This window comes from Bos grunniens, chromosome 3 (assembly GCF_055505025.1).
Source record: "Bos grunniens cultivar Pamir isolate PY7600 chromosome 3, Bosgru_T2T1.0, whole genome shotgun sequence".
NCBI classification, from domain to species: Eukaryota; Metazoa; Chordata; class Mammalia; order Artiodactyla; family Bovidae; genus Bos; species Bos grunniens.
The window spans coordinates 14,500,174-14,515,127 of record NC_141167.1 but is presented as its reverse complement, the minus strand read 5'-3'; the positions used below and the strand labels follow the sequence as shown (position 1 = coordinate 14,515,127).

At 47.9% G+C, this 14,954-nt stretch overlaps 1 protein-coding gene across 11 annotated transcripts in view; it reads right to left on the bottom strand.

The window, feature by feature from the left end:
• The window catches only part of MACF1 (microtubule actin crosslinking factor 1), a 340,643-nt gene that overhangs the window by 309,663 nt on the left and 16,026 nt on the right, over positions 1 to 14,954 (bottom strand). For 2 of the 11 annotated variants that reach the window (XM_086380253.1, XM_086380284.1), the window contains exon 1: positions 12,672 to 12,976. The exons of the other annotated variants lie outside the window; for them this stretch is intronic. In XM_086380253.1, the coding sequence (XP_086236379.1) occupies positions 12,672 to 12,765 (94 nt within the window). In that variant the 5' untranslated portion in view covers positions 12,766 to 12,976. Of the gene's footprint in view, positions 1 to 12,671; positions 12,977 to 14,954 lie in introns of those variants that run through there. 11 annotated transcript variants of the gene reach the window in all.

The following is a 14,954-nucleotide window of genomic DNA, read 5'->3' as shown; positions in this document are numbered from 1 at the left end:
CAGCAGCAACAGGGACGGCAGGCTGCCTCTCCCCCAGGGCAGTGCCCCCATGCCCACCCAGACTTACTAACAGACCGCCTGTGCCCACAGCTACAGCGGCTACTGCCTCTTATCCCTTCTCAATGGCATGTTCATGCCAGGGCCTCCACTGCCTCACCCCAGGAGCCGCCCACAGGATGATGCAAGAGAGGAGGCCTGCGAGATGGGAATCTAATGCTCCCTCTAAAGCTTTCCCTCCCACAGGCAGGTGGAGGGAAATTCCAGCCCCTCACAGACACCCATTCTTCTAATAAAGGCAGCACTACATGAAGAGTGTTATGATACTAATTAAAAATAACAACAATAAAAACAATGAATCAGTCCTCTGGGAGAGGTGAGGATCTCAAAGCACCCCGCCTAAACTAGTCTGGTCCGCTCTCCTTTTGGGAAACTAACCAACAGAGGCTGGGATGGGTCCTACATTCCGATGCCCAGAGGTGCCCCAGACCAGGCCAGACCAGTTTCTTTCCAATCCAACAGCAACCCCATGGCTCATTTCTAGTGTCTGCAGAAGGTCAGGGATGAATTTCCTCATGTTACAATTGTACAGGGAACCCAAGTGTTCCAGATGGTCTCCTGCCTACCACTCCAGCCACAGGCCACAGAGAGCAGGGGGCGCAGTTAGGATCCTGACCTGGCTGTATGGAGAGGGAACATGGAAATAAGGTTCTGCACGACTGGAAAGGGCACTGAGAGAAACGGCCTGACACCAAAGGGCCACGGACAGCCGCTCCCTGTCACTCTGCTTGGAACAGAAGATAAGCTTGACTCTGTCAAACCCCTTTCCCTCTGGACTAGGTCTCTTTTTAGGAGAATTTCTATTGGGAAAATGATAGCTAAAAAAGGAGTAACCATCTATTATGTGTTCAACTGCTTATCCTTTCTTTATTGTCTGTCATTTGTAACATCCACTGTATACTTCCATTCCTGGGGGGCAGATAGAGGGTTTATGAACTCCACTTATTCAGTGGTAGATACTGTGCTACATTCACAGAGGCTCCTAACAGAGGCATTTTTTGGCTGATGGTGATGACAAGGCTAGCAGAGGGTGATCATACATGTAAAGCAGCATCCCCTGGAGTGATCCACCGCGTTTTGTGAAAGGAGAGGCAAGGAACAAACAAGCGTGCACACACACACCTCCTGCAGGACTCAGAAACTGTACTGGATCAGCCAAACCAGGGACTGAAATGAGATCAAAGATTCTCCAAATTAGTGGAGACACACCTTCCACTCCCAGGGATGACTCACATCAAGTTTACCCAATATAGAGTCCAAATTTACAAAACGAAGAACAGAAAACAAGTCACACTGTGGAGAACATACCAGTTAACAACTACATCAGAGAACATCACAGGGGGAAGACCTAAGTCAATTCTGAAGGGGACCTAATACACCAGGAAATACCCTCTACACTAAAGGTAAAAAACCCAAGCAAGCAGAGGACAAAGGGAAGGGTAACTAATACTCTTTGTAGATATAAAGGTCAGATAAACTCTGAAGGACACTATCATGATTTGAAAAATTGTGATTATATTGACCTTCCCTGGTGATTATATATTAACCTTCCCTGGTGGCTCAGATGTATAGAGTCTGCCTGCAATGCAGGAGATGCGGGTTTGATCCCTGTGTTGGAAAGATCTCCTGGAGAAGGAAATGGCAAACCCACTCCAATATTCTTGCCCGGAAAATCCTACGGACAGAAGAGCCTGGCAGGCTACAGTCCATGTGGTGACAAAGAGTCAGACATGACTGAGCGACTTCACTTTGACTATACTGAACCTGCTAAGGTAAGGCAGGGGAGGTTCTGAGTCACGAGAACAAATCCATCACGTCCGCTGCCTGCCTGCCAAAATCAACAAAAAGGAGGCTGCGTCCTCCACAATAGCCACTCTGTTTAGTCTTGCAAAGAACCCGGACTTCACAAGCCTGGTCCAAACAGAATAGGAAATACTAATCCTGCAGTCTTCATAGAAAGCACCAATGTTCCTGAGCTCAACTGCCCTGGGGAGAGTAAGCGAGGCTAGCTCATGAGGACTCCCACAACAGACAGTGAGACGAGTATTAAAGACCACAGGGGAGAAAAGCCTCCCTCTTTGTCAAGAGTCAAGATGCTCCTAACTGCAAAAGTCAGATTAAGTCAACAAATAGAGAAAAAATCAATTCCTGCCCTGTACTTTACTAAATGATAGAAAAGAATATACAAGTTACATAAGGTTCTGAAAGACTTTAAAATTTTCCTAGGGGCACAAAATAAAAGTCAGAAAATAATATAAACAATCAATAACCAAGCAGATGTTACGTTTTCTTAGAAAGACCCCTGATTCTGTGCATATGTGCTTAGTCGCTCAGTTGTCTCCAAGCCTTTGCAACCCCATAGACTGTAGTCTGCCAGGCTCCTCTGTCCATGGGATTCTCCAGGCAAGAATATTGGAGTGGGTCGCCATGCCCTCCTACAGGGGATTTTTCCTACCCAGGGACAGAACCCAGGTCTCCCACATTGCAAGCAGATTCTTTACCATCTGAGCCACCAGGGAAGCCCAAGAATACTGGAGTGGGTAACCTATCCCTTCTCCAGGGGATCTTCCCAAACTAGGAATCGAACCAGGGTCTCCTGCATTGCAAGTGGATTCTTTACCAGCTGAGCTACCAAGGAAGCCCCCCACCCCACCCAACCCCCGTTCTGTAAAGACCCTTTATTCTTCCATCAAACCTACACTGGAAAACTTGGATCCCAGATCAATCCACCTGTCTGCTCTCTCAGTGTCTAGACTCAGGTTGTTGAGTGCTTCTGGGGTTAGAGGGAGAGAATGAACACACCTGGGCAAGCATGCGCACACACACACAGACGCACAACCCCTACTCTCAGCAGACAACTTCACCCCCTACTTCCAGAGAGAATAGAATCCATCAGGAGAAATTCCCTAGCCTCTAATCAACCAGCTCGGCCACCTGCATTCTTGCCTTCCTCCATCTTTCTCATCAGACACATTCCTCTTCGGACTCTGGATCTCATGCTTTCATCAATTATTCTCTTCCTCCCTTGAATTTTATTCTTTCCTCTGCTGACTCTTCCCAAACAGTACTTAAACTTAATTCCATGTTAATGTTTAATTCTGTGTTACAGTTAACAAGCAAAATGCCCTCCACCCCTACATCCCCCTCTAACTAGTCTGGGCCTTCCTCCTCTCTGCTTCATCCAAGTCCAGGTTTCCAAACCTACTTCTCATTCACTCCCCAACCCACTGCTTTCTGGACTATACTTTCCATACTGCCATTGAAAATGCTCCAGGACAAGGTGACCTTTCTAACAGAGGAGAAAGTCTTGCTTGACCTCTAAATAATCTGACACGGTGTGACACAACTTCCTTCTTGAACTCAGGTCTCCCCTCTTCGTCCTACATCTCTGGGCGCTCACTTTCGGTGGACAATTTCCTTCACGGGATCCTCTTCCTCTGGTCCCCAAGCCACCCTCTCCTTGGAGTTCCCCAGGGTTTTTGTCTCTCAGTGTACACGCACTCGCTCAGCAACCTCCTGGTCCGTCCACTCCTATCTAGAGCCCTCCTGAGCCCCACATCCTATAGGTGCCCTCCGGCAGGGCACCTCTACCGGCGCCCCTCAGAAACCCCAACTTCAACACAACCAAAGCGGAACTCAGTACCATCCCCTGCGCCAGCACTGCCACCAGTCCCCACAAATAGCCTTCCTCCCCTTAGATCCCGATTTTAGTTAATGACACCACCCACCCACACAGAAGCCTGCAAGTCATCCTAGGTTCTCCCCTCTCACACCACATCCAGTTAGTCAACAAAACCCATGGATTTTACCCCTTAACATTTCTTGATTTGTCCACTTCACATTGCTATGTCCACACCTTAGTTTAAACTCTAATCACTCGTAAATCACTCTAACAGCCGCCTAACTGGTCTGTCATTAGCCTTGCCCCTCTCCAGTCCTCTGTCACAACTCTGCTACAGCAGGGGTATTTCTAAAGTGTAAATCCAATCCTAGTCTTCCTTGCCTAAGATCCTTCAATGGCTCCCCAAAGCCTGTAGGGTGAGGTCTAAACTCTCTGCAGTATGGCAGAGAATCAGTCAACATTCCAGCCCTGCCCACTCTTCCTACCTCATCTCTTCTCCTCCCCTCACATCCTCCACTCCACCCTTAACTAAGATCCCATGTTTCCTCTCCTAAGGCTCTCCACCCCTCCTCCTGTTCATGCTGCCCAGAACGCCCTTCACCTGAACTTTCTGCCCAGAGTCCTGACTTCTCCAGGTGGCAAGTCAGTCACTCCCCCTTGGATGCCTCCCTGGCCCTCCCCACTTGGCCGTCATGGGCACCCCTTTTCACGCCCATGGCACTAGACTCATGCTCACTAGCACTCCCTGCAATGGAAGGTCATTGTCAGTCCACCAAAATGTCTTCCCTGTTAGACCGTAAGGTCAAAGAGATGCAAAGACATTATCTTTGTTCCTTCAACACTTCGCCTACTGCCTAGTTCGGAGCAGATATTCAATAAAGGATTATTGGACCTTCCCTGGTGGCCCAGAGGTTAAGACTCGTGCTTCCACTGCAGGGCATGGGTTCAATCCCTAGTTGGGGAACTAAGATCCCACTGCCACACGATGTGGCTAATAAATAAGCACTAGTTGAATGAACGAATGGATCCTCCAAACAACCCCTGACACTCTGGGAGATTAGCACTTTAAGATATAATGGAAGATTTTAGAAGGGATTTAAGAGGATTTCTTATGCAATTCTCAGCAGGTGTTCCTGGAAGCATACATTGAAGGTTGTCAGAGGATGGGAAGAGTGTGTGTCCGGGGCACTCAGCATTGCTAATTTAAGTGAGACGTAATGACCAAGAAACCCAATCTTGAGCCTTAGGTTCAAACACACAGCCCTATCTAACAAGTTCAGATGGACTAAAATCTTTAGAAGAAGATTTTTAAACAAGAAAAAACATTTTGCTTTGGAATAGCCCTGGAACAAGTGATAGTTAATTCTTTTCAAGACAAAATCTTCTAGAAGAGTTAACAATGTTGGTACAGTATCTAACCTTAGGTCCTTGTGCATGCTAAGTCACTTCAGTCATGTCGGGTTCTGTGCGACCCTATGGACTACACCCCGCCAGGCTCCTCTGTCCATGGTGATTCTTCAGGCAAGAATACAGGAGTGGGTTGCCATGCCCTTCTCCAGGGGATCTTCCCAACTCAGGGATGGAACCCATGTTTCTTTTGTCAATGCCACCTGGGAAGCCCTGCCCAGAATGTCTCTCAAACAGGCCCCTCCTTCTTTAATCTAACCTTAATCTAACCTCTTGACTCAACTGCAACAGTGACATGCAAGAGAGTCAATCTCCACTCTCATTCATCATTTACAGTCACTACACTAATCCTGTCCATTGCATAAAACTCAGGCTCCCCATATGAACGTTCAGGACCTTCTTTCCCTCGATCCCTAATCTTAATGTTATTTTTCAACGCTAAGTGCCCCCATCTTCCAGTTAACACACTCCCCAATAGAGTATCTGCTTATAGCTGCTAGTAGAATGCAGTGTACAAAAGTGACCTTATTCACTGTTGAAGACCCACTGAAAAACATGGCCAAAAAAAAATTCCTTCCTACATATCTCAATTCAACATGCTCCTGCAGGTTGAAACCATCTGAACTTCAACAGACACTTCAAGCAAGCTTGTTCTTTTACCCACACAAAGGAATTGTTTACCTTTCTGAATAAAAACGATGAGAGAAATTTGCTATGTTAAGAGGCAACAACAGTACATCTGGCAAAGCCCTTGCCCAAGAGAAAGATGCTGACTGACCAATTCATTAACTTGTCCTAGGCAACAGCCCAAATCAACCCTGATAACTAGCACATCCTGATGACTGACACATAGTCCTGCAGAAGAAAGCAGTCCTGAACAGTGAAAGAAAAATAAGTGTTAGGGCCCCACGAAAGCAGACTCACAATCTGACACAAAATTTACGGAGCCAGAAGCAAGCTAAGGGTATGAGATCCCAGGCTGCTAAAAAGGGCCTATTCTTGAGAGTTGTGTTCTCTCCAGCTAGAGCACATCTATCTGCAGGTAGGCCTGCCTTTCCACATTCTCCACCCATACACAGAAGGCATATAACCCAAAGCTCTACTTACTGCTCTGTATTTTTTTTAAATCATTTTCTGCATTAAGCACACACAACTTGTACAATATGAAAAGAAAATTATCTTAAAATATGACTTGAAAGTGCTGCCAAGATTGCCCTTTCTCTTGAGAGAAATTCTCTGCCAATGGACCACATGCAAAACAAGTATGAAAAGTCCCTACTCTGTAAGAATATAAAATCTCATTAGGGAAACAATTCAAACAGACATGAGGCAATGCAAGAATAACACAAAACAGTATATAGTTAAAAGACTAATTAGGAGGCAGACATTCCAGGAGATCAGTGAAGGGAGAGATCAATTTCTGATAGAGGAACGGGAAAAAGCCACATGGAGGACACAGGCCTTGTGCTTAGCGCTAATAAGGAGAGATAAGATGTGAAGAATCAAAGAGAAAGGGAGCAGGCATCCCAGGAAGAGAGAACATGAAGGCACAGGGGCAGGTATGAGGACCTGAGGGAACGATTACTGAGACCTGCCCAAATGAAGCACAGAGCTATCACAGTGGAGAGAATTAGCTGTGCAAGACAAGTCAAATTATGGACGTCCAAATAAACCGGAGACAAAGACTCAGAAATTCAGTGTAATTTATTCTAGGAACTGAGAAGTTCTGGAAGAAAAAGATAGTATTTTACTAGAAGTAACAAAAAAGTAGGAATAAACATTCTTAGATACTGCAAACACACCAAGCCAATGGGTCTGAAAGAGTTCCTCCAGGCCTGGAAATTAGTAAATGCCCCTGACAGAAGCAAGAGAACAGAGGCTTAAACTCCAGCCAAGACCATGAGGAGCAAAGGCAGGAGCTTTAGCACTCCACACACCTAGTCGCAACGTGGCTCAACATATAATTGTCAGAAGCTGAAAGTGCCAACCTTATTTAGTAAAAGGAATGCCTGGGCGTTTTCAGGATCATTGAGAAAACACTACCAACTCATTGTGCAACCCGTAATTGTTCACTTGTGATTTGATCCTCTTCCCAGATGTGCACTCTGAAGTATTCTCTATACAATGATCTTGAAAACCTGAAATTGGCACTGAAAAGTACCAGGACAATTAGGCCTCAGCTGATGTATTTCCCTGGCGTGGATGATGTCACCTGCCAAGCAAGTCCAAGACAGTAAGCAAGCAAGCAAGCAGTAGCTCTCATAAGCACTGTTAGCACACGCACACATTTATGATTTCAACAGCATGAATGTGGCCAAACCTTGTGATTTCCCAGCAGACGGACTTGACTCACTTTCTGAATTAACAGTGTCCATGACCAGAAGTAGCAATTACTCTATTGTTCTGTCTAGAAGCTATCCACTCCAATTCATGGGCTGTGTTCTAAAAAGGAACTTAAAAACCAAGTGTACATTTAACTAAGAGATTGCTTCACAGTGTCACTTAGATAAACAATACCAAATCCTAAGCTTGTATTTTCCAACCACCGTGTTAACAAAACTTTATCACTTTGCACTACATTGTTTTAGTGATTTATATACCATGACACCTCTCCCATAATGAGAGAAAGATAAATCCTTCACAGCTCAGAGATCTGGAAATGCAGGCCACATAAAGTGTGTGACAGTCATTCAGGGGCTAAAAACTGATAACAAAAATGATATTAACAATGACAGTTGATCACTCTGAGAGACATACTGTACATAGAGGCAAAACTAGTCCGTGATGTTACAAGTTAGGATAGTGGGGGCAGGGGAGTGACTGGAAGAGAGTACAGGGAGGTTGTGGATGCTGATCATTTTTTGTTGATGTGAATGATGGTATACATGATTTATGTTTGTGAAAATATTTTTCTGTATGTATACTTTGATAAAAATCTAACTGAAAAAAAAAAAACAATGATAGTAACGACTATTTTCACAATTAACTCACTTCAACCAAGTCACTGCTCTGATTTTTAATTTCCTTCTGCGTAGAAGAAGGAAAGAATGGAAGAATTTCCTTCCTTTCCATACAGCATGGAACTTTCATCTAGAAGCCTGGATCCTCTCACTGAACTTGCTCAAAGTCTCTTAGTTGTGTCCGACTCTTTGCAACCCCACTGACTACAATCTGCCAGATTCCTCTGTTCATGGAATTCTCCAGGCAAGAAAACTGGAGTGGGTAGCCATTCCCTTCTCCAGGGGATCTTCTTGACCCAGGGATGGAACCTGCGTCTCCTGCATTGCAGGCAGATTCTCTACCATCTGAGCCACCAGGATCCTCTGACTACTGGACAATAATTTAACTCTGTATTACTAAATTTGCCCACGTGTATAATACTTTCCTTACAGGATATTATGGAGATCAAATAAGGTAATGAATATGAGGCCGCTCTGTAAAATACAAAGTACTATATATATGAAGGTTTTACTAAACATTAATGGCCTAATATGTGTCAATAGCTCATTTATATTCTTATGAATCCCAAGGAGTTAGTATTACCATCCCCATTTTAACAGATGAGAAACGCAAAGCTCAGAGGTTAAGCAACTTGTCCATGGTCACACAGTGTAGGTAAAGGGCAAAACTAGGACTGAAGAATACAAAGCCTTGCTCGATTTGTTAAACAGTATGCCGACCCTGCACTCCTAACTCTCTGTGCACTAAGTTTTATAAGTTCTTTTCTGTGGTATGATTAAAAAAAAAAAGCAGTCCTAACTAGCTTCACATACCCCTGGCACCTAGTGAGAACTCGGAAGTTTTTATGTACCAAATAATCCATGTTACCAATGTTGAAATGTAACGTTCTTTTTTATTTCTAGTCCAGCCTAGCATGTAAAGGCTCTTCAGTCTTTAGGGCTTTGTGAAAACATAGTCTAATTCCTCCTTACATATTACCCTTTTTGTTTAACCACTCACCTCAAATCCAGAGTGTGTCTGTTTCTAAGAGAAAGTGAAAAGTGAAGTCGCTCAGTCCTGTCCGACTCTTGTGACCCCATGGACTGTAGCCTACCAGGCTTCTCCGTCCATGGGATTTTCCAGGCAAGAGTACTGGAATGGGTTGCCATTTCCTTCTCTAGGAGATCTTACCGACTCAGGATTGAACCTGGGTCTCCAGCATTGTAGGCAGACACTTTACCGTCTGAGCCACCAAGGAAGTAAACCTCCTCTCTAAAAGCTAAAACTCTGTCCATACGTGACCAAGGATAGAGTTTGTCTCTACGCTAGGAAAAGAATCAGCTTCCGGTTCTCCTACCTCTCTGACTGTTACTTCTTAGCTCCCATTGGTGTTCATAAGGACCTCAATGTACATGTGACCAGTCCATATCATCATCTGGATGAAACATTTCTCTCTTGTTTTGATATTTACCAAGCAACCATCTGATTATGAGCTTCACAAGCACTTTGGTATAAGGAAAAGTGTATTCCAGGCAGCAGTAAGAATTTCCAATCACTGGACAGGTATGTTCTCTATTATGAAGCAATAAAATTGGCCTACAAACGGTTGCTTTTTTTTAACTTTCAATGACTGACTCCCCCAATGCCCATGGAATGAAGCCACAAAAGAATCTTTATATGCTGGACTCTTGAGTTCTTTACAGTATCACCTGCTCCCACAAAACTCTAGCCCTTCGGTCACACTCAACTACTCCCATTTCTCAAACCTCTCCGTTCAGTTCATACCTTCACGCCTTTGCATGTGTTACTTCCTCTGCCTTCTCCCGTACCTATGTTCCTCCATCAGACTAAACCCCATTTATCCTAAAGGCTCACTCAAATGTCACCGCTTTTCTCAGACCTCCCAGAGAACCGCAAGGGGAGATACTCATCTCTCCTCTGCTTCTGCAGTACTTTACCCACACGTCTGTTCCAGCACTGATCATAGGATCACAATGATCTGCTTGCATGTATGTTTCCCTTGCTAGATACGAATGACCAAGGGCAGGAACCAGATTTCATTCAAAATTCTGGCATCTCCATGGCTAATACTATGTTACCTTTAAAAGATATTTAATAATTGTTCGTTGGAGGATCAGAAGAATGAAGAACCTACCCTGATTCTGTCAGGTTGCTGCCCACTGTAAAATGTTAGGATCCAAAGTTTAGGTACTAAACTAAACTTAGTTCCTCCTGTTTGCTGGCCAGTGAAGGTCTGTAAGAGCCTTTGGGATATTTAGGAAATGAGAGAGTGTTTATGTCCAGGCTGCATCCAATCCTGCCAAAACCATGCTCACTACCAACACACAGGCAAATGGTTGCCAGGCACAATTCTGGAAAATCCATGCTTGACAACCAACCCTAATACAGCTGCAATACATACTGCCCTACTCCCCTCAGGCTGCAAATGCATAGCTTCCCTTCTCATCTTTGCCCCTTCTGGGACAGTTTATGCAATTGAAAACTTTAGCTCTCCTGAATACGAATATCCTGTTTCATTTGTAGAGTGAGGTGACTACAAATTAATAGAAGCAGAGAGATCCAAGTCATTTAAGGGTCAAACAATGAGTGTCTAGGATCCCCATCATCATCAACGTCTCTTTCCCCAACTGTCTCCAAAAGAATGTTTGGCTTTAACCTCACCAACTACCTCCCCTGCTCACTCTACTGATTCCAGCTTAGGCAAACAGTTCTCTATAAGGTAATAAGGGGATTTATAAGTCTGGAAAATGCAGGAATTCCACACCGCAAAGTAACAAAGGTTCGGATGCTAATCCACCCTGACTTCCCAGTGAGAATGGTGCAGAGAAGGGAGAGAAATTCTTTGGCACTTAAGCATAAAGCAGACTGCACAACAGTCTCATATAGCTCAAGTTAATTGACTCTGGCCCACCATTTTTGACTCATTCTTCCGCTCAAAAAAAGAGATCTGTGTCTGGGAAGGATCAAATTCCTATACACCTGATCAAAGTCCTTCAGAGGAAGGCCAAACTGAGCGAACAGCTAAAAGGACTGGACACAGGAGCCTCTCCTGGAACAAGCCCTACTTCCCTTCTTTCCTAGTTTCACCTGCCAGCAATCGCACTTCCTTTCAGCTGGAGGCCACCAGCAAGATGATCCAATGAAGTACTGGGATTTCTTCATCTATTTTTGTTTTAATTCTGCTGGTTTTTAAAGCTACAGCAGCCAGAGACAGGCCCAGAGGGGCACAAGAGTTGCCCAAAATCCTGCAAAAGAAACTTAATGAAACCATCCACTTAGCATTTTTTTTTTTTAATGAAGTGCAGCAGCACAATCTAATCCCTTTGTGCACTGAAATGAACCACATTTCTTAAAAGAAAGACCACAAGGGGGTTGACAGAAAACTTGCTGCAGGCAGGAAAACCTGGACAGCTTACAGGAGCTGATGCAGAAGGGAACAAGTAGAACTCCTAAGCAGGTCCATTTCAGCATTTTACCTCTCTCTCTCTCTCTGCTGCATTCCCAAGCAGAGCTCTAATGGCACAGTGGGGTGGGGGGGCGGGGGGGCAGTGGCGGTGGATGGAGCGTTTTACAGCTTCTTCATTAGTTTCCCTTCACTGAGTAGCTGCCATAAACAAGTATGCTGGACTCGGTCAAAAGGGCTGAAGTTTCCTCTCCTTCAGATGAAAAGAAACTAAAAGCCCAGTCACAAGGGCCCCAGCTGAATAAAATAGGAGAAAGTGCTGCCTATGTAGTTTCTGGGGAAATCTCCATGTCTGTGGCAAGCACAACCGCCACACAAAGCAAAATCCCAAAACTAGATGTTAAAGATCAAAGCATGGGCCTACCGAGGCCACGCATCCCTGCTTCCACTTAAGGGGCACCTCCAGCAGTTAGGCAAACGCGGTCCACCAGCCTCGGGGCCTGTCAAAACTTTCTCTGCAGACACCCAGGCTTTGGACAAGGCATTAACTTGCAGAACTGCTTAGCAAGAGAGCTTCCGGGGGTTGGAAATCCGAGCTCCCAAGACAAATCTTTAGGGGGGGTGGGGAGGACCGAGAGCAGTAGACCCCTGCCTCGATCAGGCTGGAAGCCCAGGGGCTGGGGGTGGGAGGCGGCCTCGTCACCAAACCTGCACGCTCACCGACCCCGCCCGATGCTCACCCGCTGCCCCCCACCCCGACCCCCAAGGAACCAAGGTGATTCACAACCTCCGCTGCCACGCGACTGATCGGAGGCCGAAGGAGACAAAAGGGGGCGAGGGACCCCGGCGGGCACGAGGAGGTCCGAGCCTCTCCAGGAACGGGTGGCTTCTCCCGCCTCGGCTCCTCCTCCTCCTCCTCCTCCTCCTCCTCCCCGCACTCCCCACCGCGTTTGGTCTCCGAAGCGGCGCCTGGCCTCGCCTCCTTCTAGCGGAGGCCAGATAACAGGGCACATAATGTAACTAGTGCTGTGAAGGCGCCGTCCCAGGTGGGAGAGGGCTCGGAGGCTCATCTCAACTCTAGAAACGAGCCGGCTTCGGCCCACGGCCGCTCCGGCCCGGCCCCAGCGCGGGTGGGCGCCACCCCGCCCGCCGCCCCACCTGCCGCGGGCCCCGGCTCCAGCCTGTCCCCGGCCGGGGCCGCCCGCCCGCCCGCCGCCGCACCTTTGTAGCGCTCCAGCACATCCTCGTACGCCTGCACGAACTCCTTCTCCTGGTTGCGGTTGGCCGGCTGCTGACCCGGCACGTAGCCGGCCATGGCCGCCCGCGCCGCGCTCTCCCGGGGCCCCGGCGGGCGCCGCTTCCAGGCCGGCGCGCTGAGGCGGCCGCCCCAGCCTCGACCCCTTTGTGCGGCCCGAGGGCGACGGTGGTGGCGCTGCCCCCGGCTCTCGGTTTTCCGCTCCGCGCCCGCCTCGTCCGGCCTGCCGCTCGCGCTCGGCTCCTCAGCCCGCTCGCGCTCCGCCGCCGGTCCCGCTGGCGTTTCCGCCTCCCCACCCCTCGGCTCCGCTCCTCCCTCAGCCCGCCCCGCCGCCGGCGGTGGCGGCGGCTCCTCCCGTCAGGAGCGCCAGGCCCGGCCCGCTCCCCGCCCCTCTCCCCGCCGCCTCCTCGGGCCCCGAGCGGCAGCCCCCCCGACCCCCTCCACCCCCACCCCGGGGTCTGTGGACCCCCGCGCGGCCGGGACGCGGAGGGGGCCGGAGTGGGGGGCGGGAGGCCGGCCCCCGCGGGGGCGTTCCGCCCGAGCCCCGCCGGGTGGGAGGCTCCCGGCGCGTCGGGATGAAAGGCCCGGCCGGCCGCCGCGGTGGGGAGAGCTCCGGGGCCCACTCGGCGGGGCGGGCGGGCTGCCCCACTCGGGGCGGACCCACACCCGAAGCCGGGACAAAGGAGGGAGCCCCCTGGCTGGAGAGAAGCCGAGCTGGGCCTGTGCCGCGGCTGGAGAAGGACCCAGAGACGCTGAAGGTTAGGGAGCGAGCCAAAGACCTAGATAGGTCGCAGGGCCAGACACGGTCAGGAGGAAGCTGGGGCGAGATCCAGACGGGCTGCCGGGCGAGGCCAAGGGAACACTCAGACCACAAAGAATCCCAGGAACAAAGGGTTTTCCAGAAACGGAAGAAACTGAATCCCAGCACCATGAAATAAACCAGGCCAAGAACGAGGAGCCAGAGCCTGAGAAATGACAACTGAGGGAATGAAAACAGGATTCTGACTGAACCGTGGGGTGAATAAGAGGAGAGAGGGGAGATAACACATCTAGAGGGAAACGATGCAACAGGAATATTATTACACTGTGATAGCCATAGGAACAGAGGCTTAGATCAAAAGGGAGCAATGTGGGGATCTGAGGCTGAACAAGGTCTGCTATGCAACAAAAGGATTCTGGAGCCTAACTGCTCACAGAAGAAAAAGGCAAGCCACTAACTCTCTGTCATCAGGGAAAAGGGAAAGAATGAAGAAAGAGTGCTGGTGAATGTGGGTAGGAATATACTGGGGACCATTTTGAGGAGGGCATTCCCAACACCCTCTGATCCTCCATTCAGGCCCAGTGTTCATGGACTGCACTGAGGCAAGAGCAGTGAGGAACTCAGGTAAATGCAGGTGAATTTTTGCCCACATCTACACCTATCTAGCCATTATCCTTCCCAGCCTCAGCAAGTCTGTTAATTTGGGGGGTTTAGGGGGAGGGCAGCGGGAAACAGGTGGAAATGTGGTTGTGAGTTAAAAATTAGGCTCACTGATCTCATAATAACAGCGCACCAGCAAGTCAAAAAAGAATTCATGTGACACTAAGCTGACAAATTTGGGACTTGGGCTTCCATTTCGGTTCCCATTCTCCAGATTCTTAAGAGAAGCTTTTCACCCCCGGGCAAGGCCTGCATCTCTGTACGCTATGAGTAGATGATGCTTTTCACTAATAGGTGCTTGCTGGTTGTTTCCACATCATACTATGATCAGAAATTGTGTGAGCAAGTCATTAATCATGTCTTTTTCCATCAAATTTTGCTGACCTGCCCAACTTCTAGGCATAGAGATCATACAGGGAAGGGCCTGAAAGAGGACAGACAGGGAGGCGCCTTGGACAAATGCTCGTTTCCTTCCAGTTTAGTGCTCTGTGCTCAAAAAAAGCTAGTTCGCAGTTTGGCATCAACTGCTAATGAGCTCAGTTTAAGAAAAGGAAGAGAAGAAGCTTGAGGTTTATTCTTTTTAAAATAAATAAAAGGCTTTCAGTAGAAAATGCAGGATGCAGAAGTCGGTGATTGATGGCATAAGCACATTTTTCGTAAACGGCGGAGAATATAGAAATGCTAACTCCGAGGATCTTGACTGTATTCATGCTGAGTCATCTGCATTTCCTATATTATTTCATAGCAGAGGAGCTAGGAAAGCCCAGACACAAACATACAGACACACACACCTCCACCCTTGCCCCCAAACAGCATCTGCCTCCTCATT